The sequence below is a fragment of the Aquarana catesbeiana genome, linkage group LG09 (assembly GCF_042186555.1).
Source record: "Aquarana catesbeiana isolate 2022-GZ linkage group LG09, ASM4218655v1, whole genome shotgun sequence".
NCBI lineage: Eukaryota > Metazoa > Chordata > Amphibia > Anura > Ranidae > Aquarana > Aquarana catesbeiana.
The window spans coordinates 89,941,798-89,959,428 of record NC_133332.1 but is presented as its reverse complement, the minus strand read 5'-3'; the positions used below and the strand labels follow the sequence as shown (position 1 = coordinate 89,959,428).

The 17,631-nt window shown below is 41.3% G+C and overlaps 1 protein-coding gene across 12 annotated transcripts in view; it reads right to left on the bottom strand.

The window, feature by feature from the left end:
* Positions 1 to 274: 274 nt before the first annotated feature.
* Positions 275 to 17,631, bottom strand: part of LOC141107897 (uncharacterized) — a 53,317-nt gene continuing 35,960 nt past the window's right edge. For 4 of the 12 annotated variants that reach the window (XM_073598943.1, XM_073598945.1, XM_073598947.1 and 1 more), the window contains 2 exons: positions 16,102 to 16,182; positions 275 to 712 (listed from right to left, as the gene is read on the bottom strand). In XM_073598943.1, coding sequence (XP_073455044.1) covers positions 654 to 712; positions 16,102 to 16,182 — 140 coding nt within the window. In that variant the 3' untranslated portion in view covers positions 275 to 653. The remainder of the gene's footprint in view (positions 713 to 16,101; positions 16,183 to 17,631) is intronic. The other 8 variants (XM_073598944.1, XM_073598946.1, XM_073598948.1 and 5 more) reach the window with 2 other exon arrangements.

Below are 17,631 nucleotides of genomic sequence, written 5' to 3'. Positions count from 1 at the left end.
AGTTGCTACACTTGCAGTGTTCTAATGAGGAAAGTGTCAGGGTCTGTATCCTTCTAGATGTGATTTCCCTTTGGGACTATCTAGCCAAAAATTACATTTTCGTTGCAGTGGATGCCCAAAATGTGACTTGTATCTTAGTGCAGACATCTGGGAAAATCATCACACAAGCAGAAAATGAAAGTTTTGGGGGGCGTTCTGTACACCCTCTGTGTACAGAATGACTCCAGGTTACTATATTACATTGCATTTTACAGACAACTACAGTGCTGCAGTATGAAAATAAAAAGTAATCTTTAATAACATTCAATTACAAATATGACTTGAGTAGCAATTGTACATGCTATATTATTTGTTTCCCATGAAAGTGGAGGTACACTTTAATAACCTTATTAAAAATGGTGATATCAATAAAAAAGTAAGACAATAGACACAGCAAAACACCAGAGCTCATAAATATGCGTCAAAATGCAAGTCATATTTTAATATGGTCATTCGCATTTTGTTCACACAAAAGAAGCAGGCTCCGATCCAAAAGCAGCCAGTGTTTGAAATGGTCCAGTGTTCTGGATATTAGAAAACGTACTCGGCGGTTGCATGAAGAATGTGGATTTGTCATCCGCACACCTCTAACAGCCTGGACAAACTCTGGAGAATCAGTTGAGAAGTACTGGAAGCAGAGCAAGGAGGATTATTGCCTTCGGTGGTCCATGATCTGATGAAAGATTGTACAATCAAATTAGGTCTTTGCAACATATACAGTAAAACCTTGGATTACGAGTAACTTGTTCTGCGAGTGTTTTACAAGACGAGGACATTTTTTAAATAAGTTTTAACTTGATAAACGAGCGAGGTCTTTCAATACGAGTAGCGTCAACTGAGCATGAAAGAAAAGAGAGGCGCCTCCAAGTGTAGCAATATGGTTACATTTAATAAAGGTACAACATTTAGGTTCGGTTCACACTGCTGCGACTTGGGATCCAACGTATGTGACTCCAAGTCGCGTGACTTGTGAAATGCCATTTTAGTCAATGACAGCTATCTAAATTAGTACTACTGAAGTCACTCTGACTTTAGAAAAGTTTGCTGTACTAATTCAAGGCGACTTTTATCCGACTTGCCCCTGTGCCCATAGACTTTAAGTAGGGTTTGTGAAAAAAAAAACGTTTATGCTCAAAAAGCTCTAAGGAGCTCAAAAAAGCTCAATAAAATGTGCACAAGAACACAAGAAAGCACAAGCTTCTTCAAGCTGTAATAAAAGCTCAAATGCCTGTAAAGGCAGCTTTTTTTTTGAGCTGCAGTGTGCATGAGCCTTAAGTCGGATCCTCATCCTAATTATGGTTATTTGGATCCAACATTACAGGAAGATTACCCAGGCATTTCCTGAAGTTGCCTCGAAGTTGCTTTGGAGTCACATTGCTATAATCTTTTTATATGGACTGTAGACTGAATGACTTATAAATAAATGGTTGTGGAACTAATCATCTGAGTTTCCATAATTTGTTAAGGGGAAATTTGCTTTGATATACAAGTGTTTTGGATTACAAGCACGTTTCAGGAATGAATTATGCTTGCAATCCAAGGTTTTATCCTATTTCCAGAAACAGAATTTTAGATGGGAAACTACTGAATGTGCATATTAAGCATGAACACGTTTTGGATCATTGCTGTAACATTCATCTTACAGCTCAATTTAGGACTACCTTTGCAATGGTTAAATGTTCCTTTTTGTCTGGGGTACTATTAAAAATCAAACTGACAGCTGCCCCCCTCCCTTCCAGAGGTTCCCCTGTACCTGGCTGGTCTCCGCTGTGCACCTCCAACCCCCAGCACATCTCTGGACCCCCCACCTGGGGGGAGCTGGGAGGCGGTGATCGGCAGCTCTATGACCTCTGACCTGACCAGGTATCAGCAAGAGTGTAGAAACAGAGCCGACTCACTTGTAAACTGATTGACGCGGATATAGGCCCCTCCCCTCTCCACTGTATACAGTCGGGAAGAGAACTACTAGCCCCAGGAAGATCCCGCGGCTCGTAGGCACCATAGAGTTGCTGATTGCCCTCTCCCACTCCCCCCACTGCATACTAAATTGACAGCCAGAGGTGCAGGGGGAGATGCCGGGTCTTGGGGGCCCCCCACAGCGGCAGAACGCCAAGGCCCAGTCGCAAGTGCAACTGCTGCGACCCTGAAAGTTTTGCCACTGAGACAAATAGGCTTAAGCAGTCTCCGTGACCAAGAATTCCACCAACCGGCTTCAATCGTTCCCTCCTTACTGCATTCCGTACCTGCAAGGATGAATCTCATGGCAGTCAGAAAAAAATGAAAACGGGCTCCACATAGCATAAAAAAGTTTTGACTCTTCAGGCAGGTTCAGCTTACAACAAATCGACTTTGCAAATCCTTCCTGTACAGGCATCCGTAACAGCAAATGAAACATGTAAAACCACTCAGATGTTGTGGCGTACGTTCCACCTACAGCTCTGCATATGCACCGTTCGTCCTAGCGTGACTTGTTTCGTCATCAAAAATGACATCATCAGAGGCCCTTCTGATGAAGTCCATTTTGATGACAAAACGCATCAAGATATATATCTATATATATAGATATATATCTATATATATAGATATAGATATATATATCTATATATATAGATATATATCTATATCTATATATATAAAATATATACACACACGTGTATATTATATACATGTGTATGCCCGCCCAAGCGTATGGCTTTCTTTAAATCACTGCTATGGTCTCTAGCCCGAGATCTTTTGTAGACCTACCAACACCCCTGGTAGGGGCCCTTCATGGTTTCTTGCACCGGGGCCCTGAAGATTCTAGTTACGCCTCTGATTTGACTCCTCTTGTCGTATGACATTGAGTGTCAACTCAATGTCATACGACAAGAGGAGTCAAATCAGAGGCATAACTAGAATCTTGTCAACTTAATTCAGTGAGTGGGGATCTTCATTTAACTTCCACAAGGTATTTGTTTGGGAGCACATTGAATAACAAGTCACTCTTTGTTGGATTTACACGGCAGGAACATGCTTTTTGGAAAATAACTTTTTCATATTAACCGCCATAGGACTTATGAACACTGGTTTTCACATGTTTATAGTTTGTTTTTTGTTTTTGTTGTGTTATTCATAAATATATACATTTTTTAGGAGTTTGATGATGCACGGTACCAGCAAGCGCTGTTTGTTCACAGGAATCTAGGTTTTTGTGAATCACTATCAACTATTAATCACTGGATTTGAAAGAGCCACTGCAATTAACACATTATTCTTTTTTTAAGGTTTTTTTAATTATTTCTGGCATGAGTGTTTGTTTATCACTATTAAACAGCAGTTTTACTTACCTTATCCCTCGCCATATGCAAATTTCTTCTTCTACATGTGACCACTCCCCTGAAAACTGCTTCTCTTTGACTTTTCATTGGCTGCAGGTAATCTGATGTCATCATGTACAATGCAGAGCAAGTAGTTTAGCATTGTGAGGACACTGAAGATCCACCCACAACCCAGAGCAATGGGGAGAAGGGCAAAATGTTGGTTGCCTTGGGAGCGAGGAATTAGGTATGTATGACTGCTTTTTAATGTTCATCCTTTGTTTGTCCTGGTGACCACTGGCAACACAACAGAGTGTGACTGACAATCTAAACTGTCTGCCCTCATTGGATTTCTAAAGCCTCGTACAAACGATCAGATTGTTGGCCAACAAAACCGTGGACTTTTGTCCAAAGGGCATTGGCCCAAACTTGTCTTGCATACACACGGCCACACAATTGTTGGCCAACAAATACGAACGTATTGACGTACTACATTGTTTTTCAGCTCTTTAGTGCCATCCTTTGGGCTCCTTCTGCTAATATCGTGTTAGTAGAAGTTTGGGGAGTGTGGATTTGCGCTTTCAGTTTGCGCTTTTCAGTTCGTTTCTGAACATCCGTTCGTCAACCAGTCATATTGCGGAATCGGAGGAGATGACATGTTATTTATTATTGGCCTTTATTTTTGGATGCATAGAATGCACTTTTTGGTTAAGTTCTATTGGCAGATAGCATGTCTAATTTTATTTGTTTTCTTTTTTTAATGCACAATAAAAAAATTGTGGCGAATAATACTTGGCTATGTGTTTTACTACAAATGACAGTTTGGGAGTAGGCAGTTACATTTAAAAAAAATACAATGTAAAATTGACAAGGGACACCAACATAGTTGCATCTTTGATCTTAAAAACTATGTGATAATGGTGTTGTGGTAACTTGCCCAAATAAAAGAAAAAAATAATAATTTTTTAAATGTATTCTTGATCTCACTAGAAAAGAAAAGCCTTTGAAAATGTTTTTGCAAAAACTCCATCAGTATCACCAGAAAAGCAGCCTCATTATTATCCCATTAAAGAAGAAGAGAATTGTGCGCTGCATTTCGAGATTTCATAATTTGCCGAGTCACAAATGTTAATTCTCCATTACAAACGCTAGTTTACAAGACCGACCGCTTCTGGCTCGTCCTTGCTTCCGAGCATGCGTGTTTGTACTTTGGACTTTTGTCCGACGAACTTGTGTACACACGCTCGGAAAATCCGACAACAGACATTTGTCTGCGGAAAATCCGACAACGATTGTCTGATGAAGTGTACACATGGTCGGATTTTCCCGCCAACAGCCTGTCCGATCGTGTGTACGAGGCTTTAGTGTTGAATGACACTGAATATTCAGTCCAGAAGACTTAGTACAGCAACTATTGTGTGGGACAGCACTGGAGAGGAGATGAGTATTGCAGCAAGAGCACCTATGGGGTATGATTTATTTTCCTGGATGTGGACTTTATGTCTGGGAAAAATAATAAAATGTTCAGTACATCTCTGCAATAAATGCACATTTCCCCAATCCCCATGTTTTGTTGAAGTTTTCCCTTCTGAACCACAGAACCCTTTCTCCTTTCCTCATTTCCATGACATAAGTTGAAGATGTTTTTTAGTCAAGGGGAAAATTAGGGATGGAAGATAGACCTGCTTGAGTCTTCGTTGCAGCACCGACAGAATTTGCAGCTGAAACAGGAAGTTGGGAGCTCACTGAATCTCTGGCAGGATCAACAGTTATTGTACTTGCATATTTTTTTAATAGACTAAACTAATGTATTACATAAAGGTACTGAATATGTTTTTTTTATTTTACCCAGATATACAGTTTAAAGAGAATCTTGGTAGAAGTCTGAGTCCCCTTTTAAAAAATGTCATTGTTTGGCTTTAATACTTTTTAAGTCACAAACCTGGAACAAGCACACTTTAAAGTGGATGTAAACACTTGCATACACCCAGTGAAGTGAACACGTTGTCATGTTACAACCAAAAACTTAAATGTATTTTATTAGGATTTTATGTGATAGACCAACACAAAGTGGCACATACTGTAATTGTGAAGTAGAAGGAAAATGTCTGGTGTGTTCCATGGCCTTCACGATACTGTTTGTTCACTAAGGTTCTCTAATAAACCTCTGAGGGCTTCACAGAACAGATGTATTTATACTGAGATTAAAATACATACAGGTGAACTCTATTTACTAATTAGGTGACTTCTGAAGGCAATTGGGTCCACTAAATTTTAGTTGGGGGTATCAGAGTAAAGGGAGGCTGAATACAAATGCACGCCACACTTTTCACATATTTATTTGGAAAACCATTTATCGTTTTTCTTCCACTTCACAATTATGTGTCACTTTGTGTTGGTCTATCACATAAAATCCCAATAAGATACATTTATGTTTTTGGTTGTAACATGACAAAATGTGGAAAATTTCAAGGGGTATGAAAACTTTTTCAAGGCACTGTATATCTGCTGTCTTCAGCTTGCTATATTCTTTAGAAAGTGTACATTGTGTTAGAATTTTTTCTTCCTGTTCCAGCAGTGGGAGTGGAGTCTAGGCATACACTGTGTGACAGCCGATTGGAGGATAGGCACACACCCCCCTCCACATAGGCAGAGGAACAATGATACCCCCAGCACATTTGAACTTTTTTTTCAGGAATAGGTACCTTTTTCTGACAGTTATCCACTTCCAATTCCGCAATTCTCCCTATGCAAAAATGATCTACATTTGGCCTTATGTCCCTGCCGCAACCTCCTGGGACACGTCACATGTCCTGGGAGGCTGCGGGACTAGTTTGACATTGCAGTGCAATCTTACACATGTGCAGTGGGGATCTGGCTGCAAAACAGCAAGGCTCCCACAGCCAAGGTGTTGGCTCTGGGGATCCAAACATTGGCAAAGAACCGACCCAGGTGAACACAGCCTTATAATGTTTTTTAAATGAGTGGTGCTCCTCTTTAAGTCCTATATAGTAGATTCATTATTCAGCTGACTGGTTGCAGATACTAAGCATGGCTCATCCCCCATACTTTCCCCTTCATTACAAGGCTATTTTTCAGGGTGGTTTTCAGTGCTTATTTGAGGGTTTCTCTAATAAAAGTTTTCTAGGGTTGGAAAAGCTTTAAAATGATGATTAGCTGGTGTGACACTAAAGTAAGCTTTAGTTTAACACCTTCCTGCCTGGCCTATAACAGAATGATGGCCGGGTGGGCTTTTTGTCCTTGTGAGTAGACATCATATGACATCCTTTCGGGGCCACGCACCACCAGACACAGATGATTACTGATCAATATACTGGCCCACTGCCAGTATCATGTGATCACTATGACCAATCAAAGCAGATCACATGACAATTGTAAAATGGATAGCTTCCTTTCATGCCATCCATTGTATTCAATTGTGTTTCTAGATGTGATTGGTCACAGTGATCACATGGTCATTGGCGTCACCAGCCTGGGGCCACAGGGGGCACTAACCCCCCCAACATCATACTGGGCCCCCCATGTGCCCCCCCAACAGGGCCGGACTGGCCTACCGGGGCTGCCTGCCCTGGGGCTCTGCCGTGCATGGCTGCAGTGCTCCCCTCCCTCCTTCTCACTCACAGGCACAGCGGGAGACCGCTGTATCATGGAGCTTTGAAATGTTCTGCTGCGCTAGGACAAAAGCCTCCTCCTAGACCAGCTCATGTGATAGACAGAACACTGCGTCTATCACACGAGCTGGTCTAGGAGGAGGGCGGGACTTCTGTCATAGCGCGGCAGAACATGATTTCACAATCACACTTAGCTCCATGACACAGCGCTAAGGCTGCAAGATGGTGAGGCTGTTATGAGGGCACAGAGGCTACAATGAGGTCACAGTAACTAAGGCTGCAATGAGGGCATGGTGAGGCTGCAATGAGATGGGCATGGTGAGACTGCAATGAGGACACAGTAAGGCTGCAATGAGATGGGCACGGTGATACTTCAATGAGGGCATAGTAAGGCTGCAATGAGATGGGCACGGTGGGACTGCAATGAGGGCACGGTGAGGCTGCAATGAGGGCACAGTAAGGCGGCAATGATGGGCACGGTGAGGCTGCAATGATGGACACGTGAAGCTGCAATGATGGGCACAGTAAGGCTGCAACGATGGTGAGGCTGCAATGAGGGCATGGTAAGGCGACAATGATGGGCACAGTAAGGCTGCAATGAGGGCACGGTGAGGCTGCAATGAGGGCACAGTAAGGCAGCAATGATGGGCACAGTAAGGCGGCAATGATGGGCGCAGTAAGGCTGCAATGAGGGCACGGTGAGGCTGCAATGATGGGCACAGTAAGGCGGCAATGATGGGCACGGTGAGGCTGCAATGATGGGCATGGTGATGCTGCAATGGTGGGCACAGTAAGGCTGCAATGAGGGCACGGTAATGTGGCAATGATGGGCACAGTAAGGCTGCAATGAGGGCACAGTGAGGCTGCAATGAGGGCACGGTGAGGCTGTAATGAGGGCACAGTAAGGTAGAAATGAGATGGGCATGGTGAGGCTGCAATGAGGGCATGGTGAGGCTGCAATTAGGACACAGTAAGGTGGCAATGATATGGGCACGGTGAGGCTGCAATGAGGGCACAGTAAGGCGGAAATGATGGGCACAGTAAGGCGGCAATGATGGGCACGGTGAGGCTGCAATGCTTTGTCTGTGCTGAAGCCCCTCCCTCTTTCCCTCCCACCCACATTTTGATTACAGTTCCAGGAAGAAGAAGCCAGAATCAATCCTCAGATTGCCAGCACCCATGTGAGTTTTTTTTTCTTTATGTTTACTTCAGGGAGGGGGAGAAGGAGGTTCTGCAGAAGTAGGGACAGTCATAGATTCATGCTTTTAGTGCAGATGATGGAGGAAGAGGGGAACAGGACTCTTATCTATTCATGTTGTCATGTATTTACTCTGGCACTATTAGAGTATTGGTAACTGTAAGCGCAAACACACAAGTCCATATATAACAGGAGATATAAAGGGCTGAGCAACTTAGTCCATATGGGACAGGCTGGAAGTTCAAGGGTTAAGTGGTAACCGGTAATGTAATGGTTAAAGTAGGCTGGTAGGCTAGGCGGCTGCTGTCCTCAGAGAGCTGGCTCTGTGATGGATAAGAGAGGGGTAGAGAATGAATCGCCACCTGAGTGTAGTATTAACAAATGATGTTTAATGACACCAGGTAAAAACACACTTACAGGGTAAAAACATATAAAAGGCTCATCTGTATAGGTATGTGGTCCTCGGTGCTCCCTCTGATCCTGGGGTGGTGATGCTGCAAGGATGCTGGGCTGCAGAAGGTGGATTACCAGCCGGGAGCTCCTTCTGTCTCTTCCTGATGGCCACAGAAGGAGCTCCTGGCTGGTAATCCACCTTCTGCAGACCAGCATCACCTAACCTCGCACTACCACCTAGCCTGCCACTACCACCTAACCTGGCACTATTGTATATCACCCTAACCTGGCACTATATCACCCTAACCTGGCACTATATCCCCCCAATCAGCCTGTATACTACCCTAACATCACTTGACGTCGACGTACGGTGCGCTGCCTGTCCGCCTGGGAGGAGGGATGCCCGATATAGGATCCGCCCCAGGTGCCAATTTTGAAAACCATTTATCATTTTCCTTCCACTTCACAAATATGTGCCACTTTGTGTTGGTCTATCACATAAAATCCCAATAAAATACATTTACATTTTTGGTTGTAACATGACAAAATGTGGGAAATTTCAAGGGGTGTGAATACTTTTTCAAGGCACTGTATGCGTGTATATATATATATATATATATATATATATATACATATATATTATACATTTTTATAGTTGGACCCCCTACTTTTGTCCCTGTCCCCCCATGTGCCCCCCCTAAATATTAAAGCTGGAGACGCCACTGCACATGGTACAGACAGGGCCAATCACAGCCTATCTATACCATATCATTAGCTTTGGGCAATCATAGCTAATCACCACAAAAGACTGGTGTCAGCAATCATAATGTGTAAAAAAAATAAAAAGTGATGATCACTTCCCCAGAGTAGTAATTTACAGTTTTACTATGGTAACACTGTATTGCTCAGGTCACAGTGTGTTAAAAAAAAAATATATATATATATATATATATATATATATATATATATATATATATATATATATATATATATATTTTTTTTTTTTTTTTTTACATACTGTCACCAGTCAGTGTCCCTGAACACTGCCACACCAGTTATATGATAACTCTGTACTGCACTGGTGGCAGTATGTAAAACAATTGTGATTTCTTATTTATTTCTTATTTATTTATTTATTTTCCCAAAAATTGTGACAATAAATTACAACTTCCAAAAACCTGCCATGCCCCTTACTAAATACCTAGGACTGTCTTCCAAAAAGAGGTCATTCGGGGGATATTTGTACAGGGGGTCCCCGGGTTACAAACAAGATAGGGACTTTAGGTTTGTTCTTAAGGTGAATCTGTTTGTAAGTCGGAACAGGTACATTTTTTAAGTGTAGCTCCAGCCAAAAAAACTATTTTTAAGCTTTTTGGATAGCATAGGGAAGGGTTATCACCCCTGTAACATTTGTTTTGCTGTCTGTGCCCCTGTTCAGAAGATTTCACCTCACTTTCTGTCCCAATGACAATTGGATTTTGAAAATTTTGGGTTGTTGTGGAAACATAGACTGGTGATAAAGCATCAGTGGAGGTACCTTTTCCCCATAATAACTCTTACAGGAGCGAATTTCCCTTCCTAGGGGTAGATTTCCTCTCACTTCCTGTTGTCTCCCTCCGTTTGTAAGTAGGAGTCGTTTGTAAGTCGGATGTTTGTAACTAGGGGACCCCCTGTACTGTCCTGGCATTTTCGGGCCTCAAGAAATGAGATGAGGCCGTCAGTACGATATTATTACTACTACTACTATACAGGATTTATATAGCGCCAACAGTTTGCGCAGCGCTTTACAAAATGAAGGCAGACAATATAGTTGCAATACAATTTGGTACAAGAGGAATCAGAGGGCCCTGCTCGTTAGAGCTTACAATCTAAGAGACATCAGTACTAATCGACTTTCAGATATATATACATATATATTATACATTTTTATAGTTGGACCCCCTACTTTTGTCCCTGTCCCCCCATGTGCCCCCCCTAAATATTAAAGCTGGAGACGCCACTGCACATGGTACAGACAGGGCCAATCACAGCCTATCTATACCATATCATTAGCTTTGGGCAATCATAGCTAATCACCACAAAAGACTGGTGTCAGCAATCATAATGTGTAAAAAAAATAAAAAGTGATGATCACTTCCCCAGAGTAGTAATGTACAGTTTTACTATGGTAACACTGTATTGCTCAGGTCACAGTGTGTTAAAAAAAAAAAAAAAAAAAAAAAATATATATATATATATATATATATATATATATATATATATATATATATATATATATATATATATATATTTTTTTTACATACTGTCACCAGTCAGTGTCCCTGAACACTGCCACACCAGTTATATGATAACTCTGTACTGCACTGGTGGCAGTATGTAAAACAATTGTGATTTCTTATTTATTTCTTATTTATTTATTTATTTTCCCAAAAATTGTGACAATAAATTACAACTTCCAAAAACCTGCCATGCCCCTTACTAAATACCTAGGACTGTCTTCCAAAAAGAGGTCATTCGGGGGATATTTGTACTGTCCTGGCATTTTCGGGCCTCAAGAAATGAGATGAGGCCGTCAGTACGATATTATTACTACTACTACTATACAGGATTTATATAGCGCCAACAGTTTGCACAGCGCTTTACAAAATGAAGGCAGACAATATAGTTGCAATACAATTTGGTACAAGAGGAATCAGAGGGCCCTGCTCGTTAGAGCTTACAATCTAAGAGACATCAGTACTAATCGACTTTCAGATATATATACATATATATTATACATTTTTATAGTTGGACCCCCTACTTTTGTCCCTGTCCCCCCATGTGCCCCCCCTAAATATTAAAGCTGGAGACGCCACTGCACATGGTACAGACAGGGCCAATCACAGCCTATCTATACCATATCATTAGCTTTGGGCAATCATAGCTAATCACCACAAAAGACTGGTGTCAGCAATCATAATGTGTAAAAAAAATAAAAAGTGATGATCACTTCCCCAGAGTAGTAATGTACAGTTTTACTATGGTAACACTGTATTGCTCAGGTCACAGTGTGTTAAAAAAAAAAAAAAAAAAAAAAAAAAAAAATATATATATATATATATATATATATATATATATATATATATATATATATTTTTTTTTACATACTGTCACCAGTCAGTGTCCCTGAACACTGCCACACCAGTTATATGATAACTCTGTACTGCACTGGTGGCAGTATGTAAAACAATTGTGATTTCTTATTTATTTCTTATTTATTTATTTATTTTCCCAAAAATTGTGACAATAAATTACAACTTCCAAAAACCTGCCATGCCCCTTACTAAATACCTAGGACTGTCTTCCAAAAAGAGGTCATTCGGGGGATATTTGTACTGTCCTGGCATTTTCGGGCCTCAAGAAATGAGATGAGGCCGTCAGTACGATATTATTACTACTACTACTATACAGGATTTATATAGCGCCAACAGTTTGCGCAGCGCTTTACAAAATGAAGGCAGACAATATAGTTGCAATACAATTTGGTACAAGAGGAATCAGAGGGCCCTGCTCGTTAGAGCTTACAATCTAAGAGACATCAGTACTAATCGACTTTCAGATATATATATATATATATATATATATATATATATATATATATATATATATATATATATATATATATATATATATATATATATATATAGGTATATATGTGTATATATATATATACCATAGTTTGTGGACTCTATAACTTTCCTACAGACTAAATAATATACACTGATTTGGGTTATTTTCACCAAAGAAATGTACCAGAATACATTTTGACCTAAATCTATGAAGAAATAAAATCTTGCAAATAAATAACGGAAAATAACGGAAACAAAGATAAACTTTTTTTTCAAATTTTTCGGTCTTTATATGTTTATTTAGCAAAAAATGAAAAACCCAGTGGTGATTAAATATCACCAAACGACAGCTCTATTTGTGTGAAAAAAAATGATAAAAAAGTGCCCATTATTGTAGTGGTTAAATACCTGCCTATAAAGCCATTAAAAAGAGTGCCATTTACACAGTTGCGAATCGCTGGCAACTGTACGTCATAGTTTATGCAATCATTTGATTACACTTGTGCAAAATTAATGCAGAATAATACACATTGTTATGACGAAGACAAAAGGAAAACGTACAACTTCATAGATAGAGAGATGTGATCAGTGGATGTTGTGAAAGAAAAGAGAGGGCTTACTACTTGGTTTGCTTACTACCAGTAAACCAAAGATTGCCGGCCAGGACCCGCTGATTGGCAAAGAGAATAACAGGACAGAGCTCTGTGAATGTAAACAACACAGAGCTCTGTCCTATCAGTGGGGATGTGCAAAGCAGGGAATAAAAACTGGCACATTCCTTAGTAAAAACAGCACCAAGCACTGTTAGGCACACATTTAACCCCTTGATTGCCCTAGATGTTAACCCATTCCCAGCCAGTGTCATTAGTACAGTGACATTGGGGTTTATTTACTAAAGCTGGAGAGTGCATAAACAGGCTCACTTCTGCATTGAAACCAATCAGCTTCCAGGTTTTATTGCCAAAGCTTAATTGATCAAGCTCAGGTCTTTGCAGAAGTGAGCCTGATTTTTAACTCTCCAGCTTTAGTAAATAAACCCCATTGCATTTTTAGCACTGATAACTGTATTAGTATCACTGCCTCCCACAAAGTGTCAAAAGTATCAGTTAGTGTTAGATTGCCTGTCATACTATCGCAGTGCCACTGTAAGATCACCACCATTACTAGTATAAAAATAAATAAATAATTGATGGGAGGGGGTTTTAGCTTTGCAGTGTATGTAAACCCAAAAATGTTTTGATCTTTTTGATTAAAAATGTGGAAAAGTTAGTACCTCTGTCAGGTTTTTGTCTTTGGCCCTACTGGGGAGTTTCCCCTGTTTATAGGTCCCGATGACCATTGTTACAAAAGAAGGGAAATCCAACATTTTTTGCGCAATAACAGGAGGTAAGGGGAAATCTGTTTACAACTAGGGATGAGCTTCGAGTTCGAGTCAAACTCATGTTCGACTCGAACATCGGCTGTTCGCCAGTTCGCTGAACAGTGAACAATTTGGGGTGTTCGCGGCAAATTCAAAAGCCGCGGAACACCCTTTAAAAGTCTATGGGAGAAATCAAAAGTGCTAATTTTAAAGGCTTATATGCATGGTATTGTCATAAAAAGTGTTTGGGGACCTGGGTCCTGCCCCAGGGGACATGGATCAATGCAAAAAAAAGTTTTAAAAACGGCCGTGATTTTAATAATGCTTAAAGTGAAACAATAAAAGTGTAATATCCCTTTAAATTTCGTACTTGGGGGCTATCTATAGTATGCCTGTAAAGGGGTGCATGTTTCCCGTGTTTGGAACAGTCTGGCAGCAAAATGACATTTCAAAGGAAAAAAAGTCATTTAAAACTACTCGCGGCTATAATGAATTGCCGGTCTGACAATACACATAAAAGTTCATTGATAAAAATGGCATGGGAATTCCCCACAGGGGAACCCCGAACCAAAATTTAAAAAAAAAATGACGTGGGGGTCCCCCTAAATTCCATACCAGGCCCTTAAGTTCTGGTATGGATATTAAGGGGAACCCCAGCCAAAATTTTTTTTATAAATGGCGTGGGGTCCCCCTCAAAATCATCTGGTATGGATTTTAAGGGGAACCCTGCGCCAAATTTTTTTTTAAAAATGGCGTGGGGTCCCCCCAAAAATCCATACCAGACCCTTATCCGAGCACGCAAACTGGCAGGCTGCAGGAAAAGAGGGGGAGATGAGAGAGCGCCCCCCCCTTCCTGAACCGTACCAGGCCACATGCCCTCAACATTGGGAGGGTGCTTTGGGGTAGCCCCCCAAAACACCTTGTCCCCATGTTGATGGGGACAAGGGCCTCTTCCACACAACCCTTGCCTGGTGGTTGTGGGGGTCTGCGGGCGGGGGGCTTATCTGAATCTGGAAGCCCCCTTTAACAAGGGGACCCCCAGATCCCGGCCCTCCCCCCTGTGTGAAATGGTAAGGGGGTACTTTTGTACCCCTACCATTTCACAAAAAAACTGTCAAAAATGTTAAAAATGACAAGAGACAGTTTTTGACAATGACGTCATTTTTTTTTTTACATTTTGGTTTGGGGTTCTCCTGTGAAGACTTCCCATGCTGTTTTTATCAATGAACTTTTATGTGTATTGTCGGACCGGCAATTCATTATAGCTGCGAGTAGTTTTAAATGACTTTTTTTCCTTTGAAATGTCATTTTGCTGTCAGACTGTTCTATACACGGGAAACATGCGCCCCTTTACAGGCATACTATAGACACCCCCAGGTACGAAATTTAAAGGGATATTACTTTTTTTATTGTTTCACTTTAAGCATTATTAAAATCACTGCTCCCGAAAAAACGGCCGTTTTTAAAACTTTTTTTTGCATTGATCCATGTCCCCTGGGGCAGGACCCAGGTCCCCAAACACTTTTTATGACAATAACTTGCATATAAGCCTTTGATTATTCATGTTCGTGTCCCATAGTCGGTGTTCGCATGTTTGAAGGAATTTTTTGCCTGTTCGCAAGTTATGGTGCGAACCGAACAGGGGGGTGTTCGGCTCATCCCTATTTGCAACTGTCTAAGGGGGAATATTTGCTCGCTTTGGGGAGATCTCCTCTTCTGCTATATCACTGGCACAGGAAGTGAGGAGAAATATCCTAGAGGGGACATGAAAAGCAATGAAAAAAAACTGAAAGGGGTCTTAAAGGGGTTGTATTAAGGTGAAAAAACACCTGGCAGTGACCGGCCCCCCAGCCCCCCTGTTTTACTTACCTGAGCTCTGGAATTTCCCAGGGCGGAGACATGCTGTCCCTCTGCCCGGGGTTCTCAGCTCTTAATTGGATAGATTGATATCAGCGCAGCCATTGGCTCCCGCTGCTGTCAATTAAATCCATTGACGCGGGCACTGGGGGGCGTGGCCGAAACCTACATTCGGCGTCTTTGGCCGCCAAATGATGGACTCGGGAGCACGCCCGCAAGGTAACCCTCTGGGAGAGCGCTTCTCCTAGGGGGTTATCTGATAAGAGGAGGAGCCGCGAGAGCTGCCGAGGGACCCCAGAAGTCGAGAATCGGGGCCACTCTGTGCAAAACGAACTGCAAATTGGAGGCAAGTATGATATGTTTGTTATTTTAAAAAAAAAAGAAAAATCGAAGCTTTACAATCACTTTACTCAAAAAAGGTTTAGGTTTTACATCCAAACTGCAAGAGAAACGTTCTTGGTATTGCAGTGGCAGGCACAATGCTTTTTTGGTTTTGCTTTCATTTTACTGCTCATGATGAAGTTCCACTATTATTATTATTATTATTATTATGAAAGGAAAAAGTAGAAGAGGCACCAGAAACCCTAGTGTTCCTCACGCCTACCAGACACAACTTGTCCACTTCAAAAAATTTCCTTTGGACACCCTCAGTGATAAACAGATTTCTGAATAAATGTACCCTGCAATGCAAACATAGAAAACAATAGCTTTTACTTACACATACTGGAGGATCCAATGCTCTTCTGCGGTTCAGTCTTAACCCATACTGTGGTGGGAGTTTGGGAGTCAACAGAAGCTGCTGAAGAGTTATGATTAAATTATTTATATGAGTTATTAATGCCATTGGCGGTATTATAATCAAAGTTCAAAAATTCAACTATGTTCTCAGAATTGAGAAATATGGGGGTGACGCTTATGCCACCAAACAGATTTATGTTCAGCCATAGCAGCTGGCTAGTGATGTTGACGGCGTAAGTGTAGGTTTTCACACCATTCACTGACCCATACAGCCAAAAGACAGGTCAGTAGCTCAGATCCACAGAACTAATATTTACAAGAGGAGAGATCTACAATGGCAACCCCCCATATTTCTATCCCTGAAAATTTACTTTAATAGTAAAATCTTCCTATTGCTCTTCAAGCGGACCTTCAATTAAATCCGCCCCCCCTCAACATATTTGACTTTTTTCTCAGGAATGGGTATCTTTTTCTGACAGTTATTTACTCCCATTTCCCCAGTTCTCACCTAGGCGAAAATTATTTAGGTTGGTCCTATCATCTCCCAGGCCGCAACCTCCTGGGACACGTCACACGTCCCAGGAGGCTGCAGGACTAATTTGACATTGCAGTGCAATCTTGTGCATCTGCAGTGGGGAGCTGGCGGCGAAACAGCAAGAAGTCACAGCCGGCTCCTGCAGCCAAGATGGCAGCTCTGGAGTTCCGAAGAACTGGCCAGGGTGAAGACAGTGCTGGACTGCTGGGCTGGTGAGTGTCTGTTCCTTAAAAGTCAGAAGCTACAGTATTTTTAGCTGCCGACTTTTAATATTTTTAAAATGAGAGGAGTTCCTCTTTAGGTCCTATATAGTGTATTACTCATTTTGGCTGATTGGGTGCAGATACTAGGCAGTGGCTCCTTCCCTGTATTTTTCTCTTTATTACCAGGCCATTTTTCAGTTTTCAGTGCTGTGATAGTTTGATTTACAATTACACAGATATGTTAAACATGTTAAAGTCACTAGAGACCTCAGCGTTTTCTGAGAGTTTCTCTAATAAAGACTTTTCTAGAGATGGAAAAGCCTTGTGATGATTAGCTGGTGTGACACTAATGTTAGCTTTTTAGTTTAAATACCTGTCTATAAAGCCATAAAAAAGAGTGTCATTTACACAGTTGCAAATCGCTGTGAACTGTGCTAAATAGTTTATGCAATCATTTGATTAAACTTGTGCACAATAAATACTAACTAATGCACATCCTTATGGCGAAGACAAAGGATCTTTGTAAACAAGCAGAAACTTACAACTTCATACGTCAAGAGATGTGATCAGTGGATGTGGTTTTGAAAGCAAAGAGAGGGCTTACTACTTGGTTTGCTTACTACCAGTTTACTACTGTGATCAATGTATTTGGCCATTGCAGCAATCACAGGGCACAGAGCCACTCTGTTTGTCTCTGTACTTTTTGCCTGCGGCTTGCGTTGTCTGACAACTCGACCACAGGCAAAGTGTGCACTGACTGCACATGAGTGTT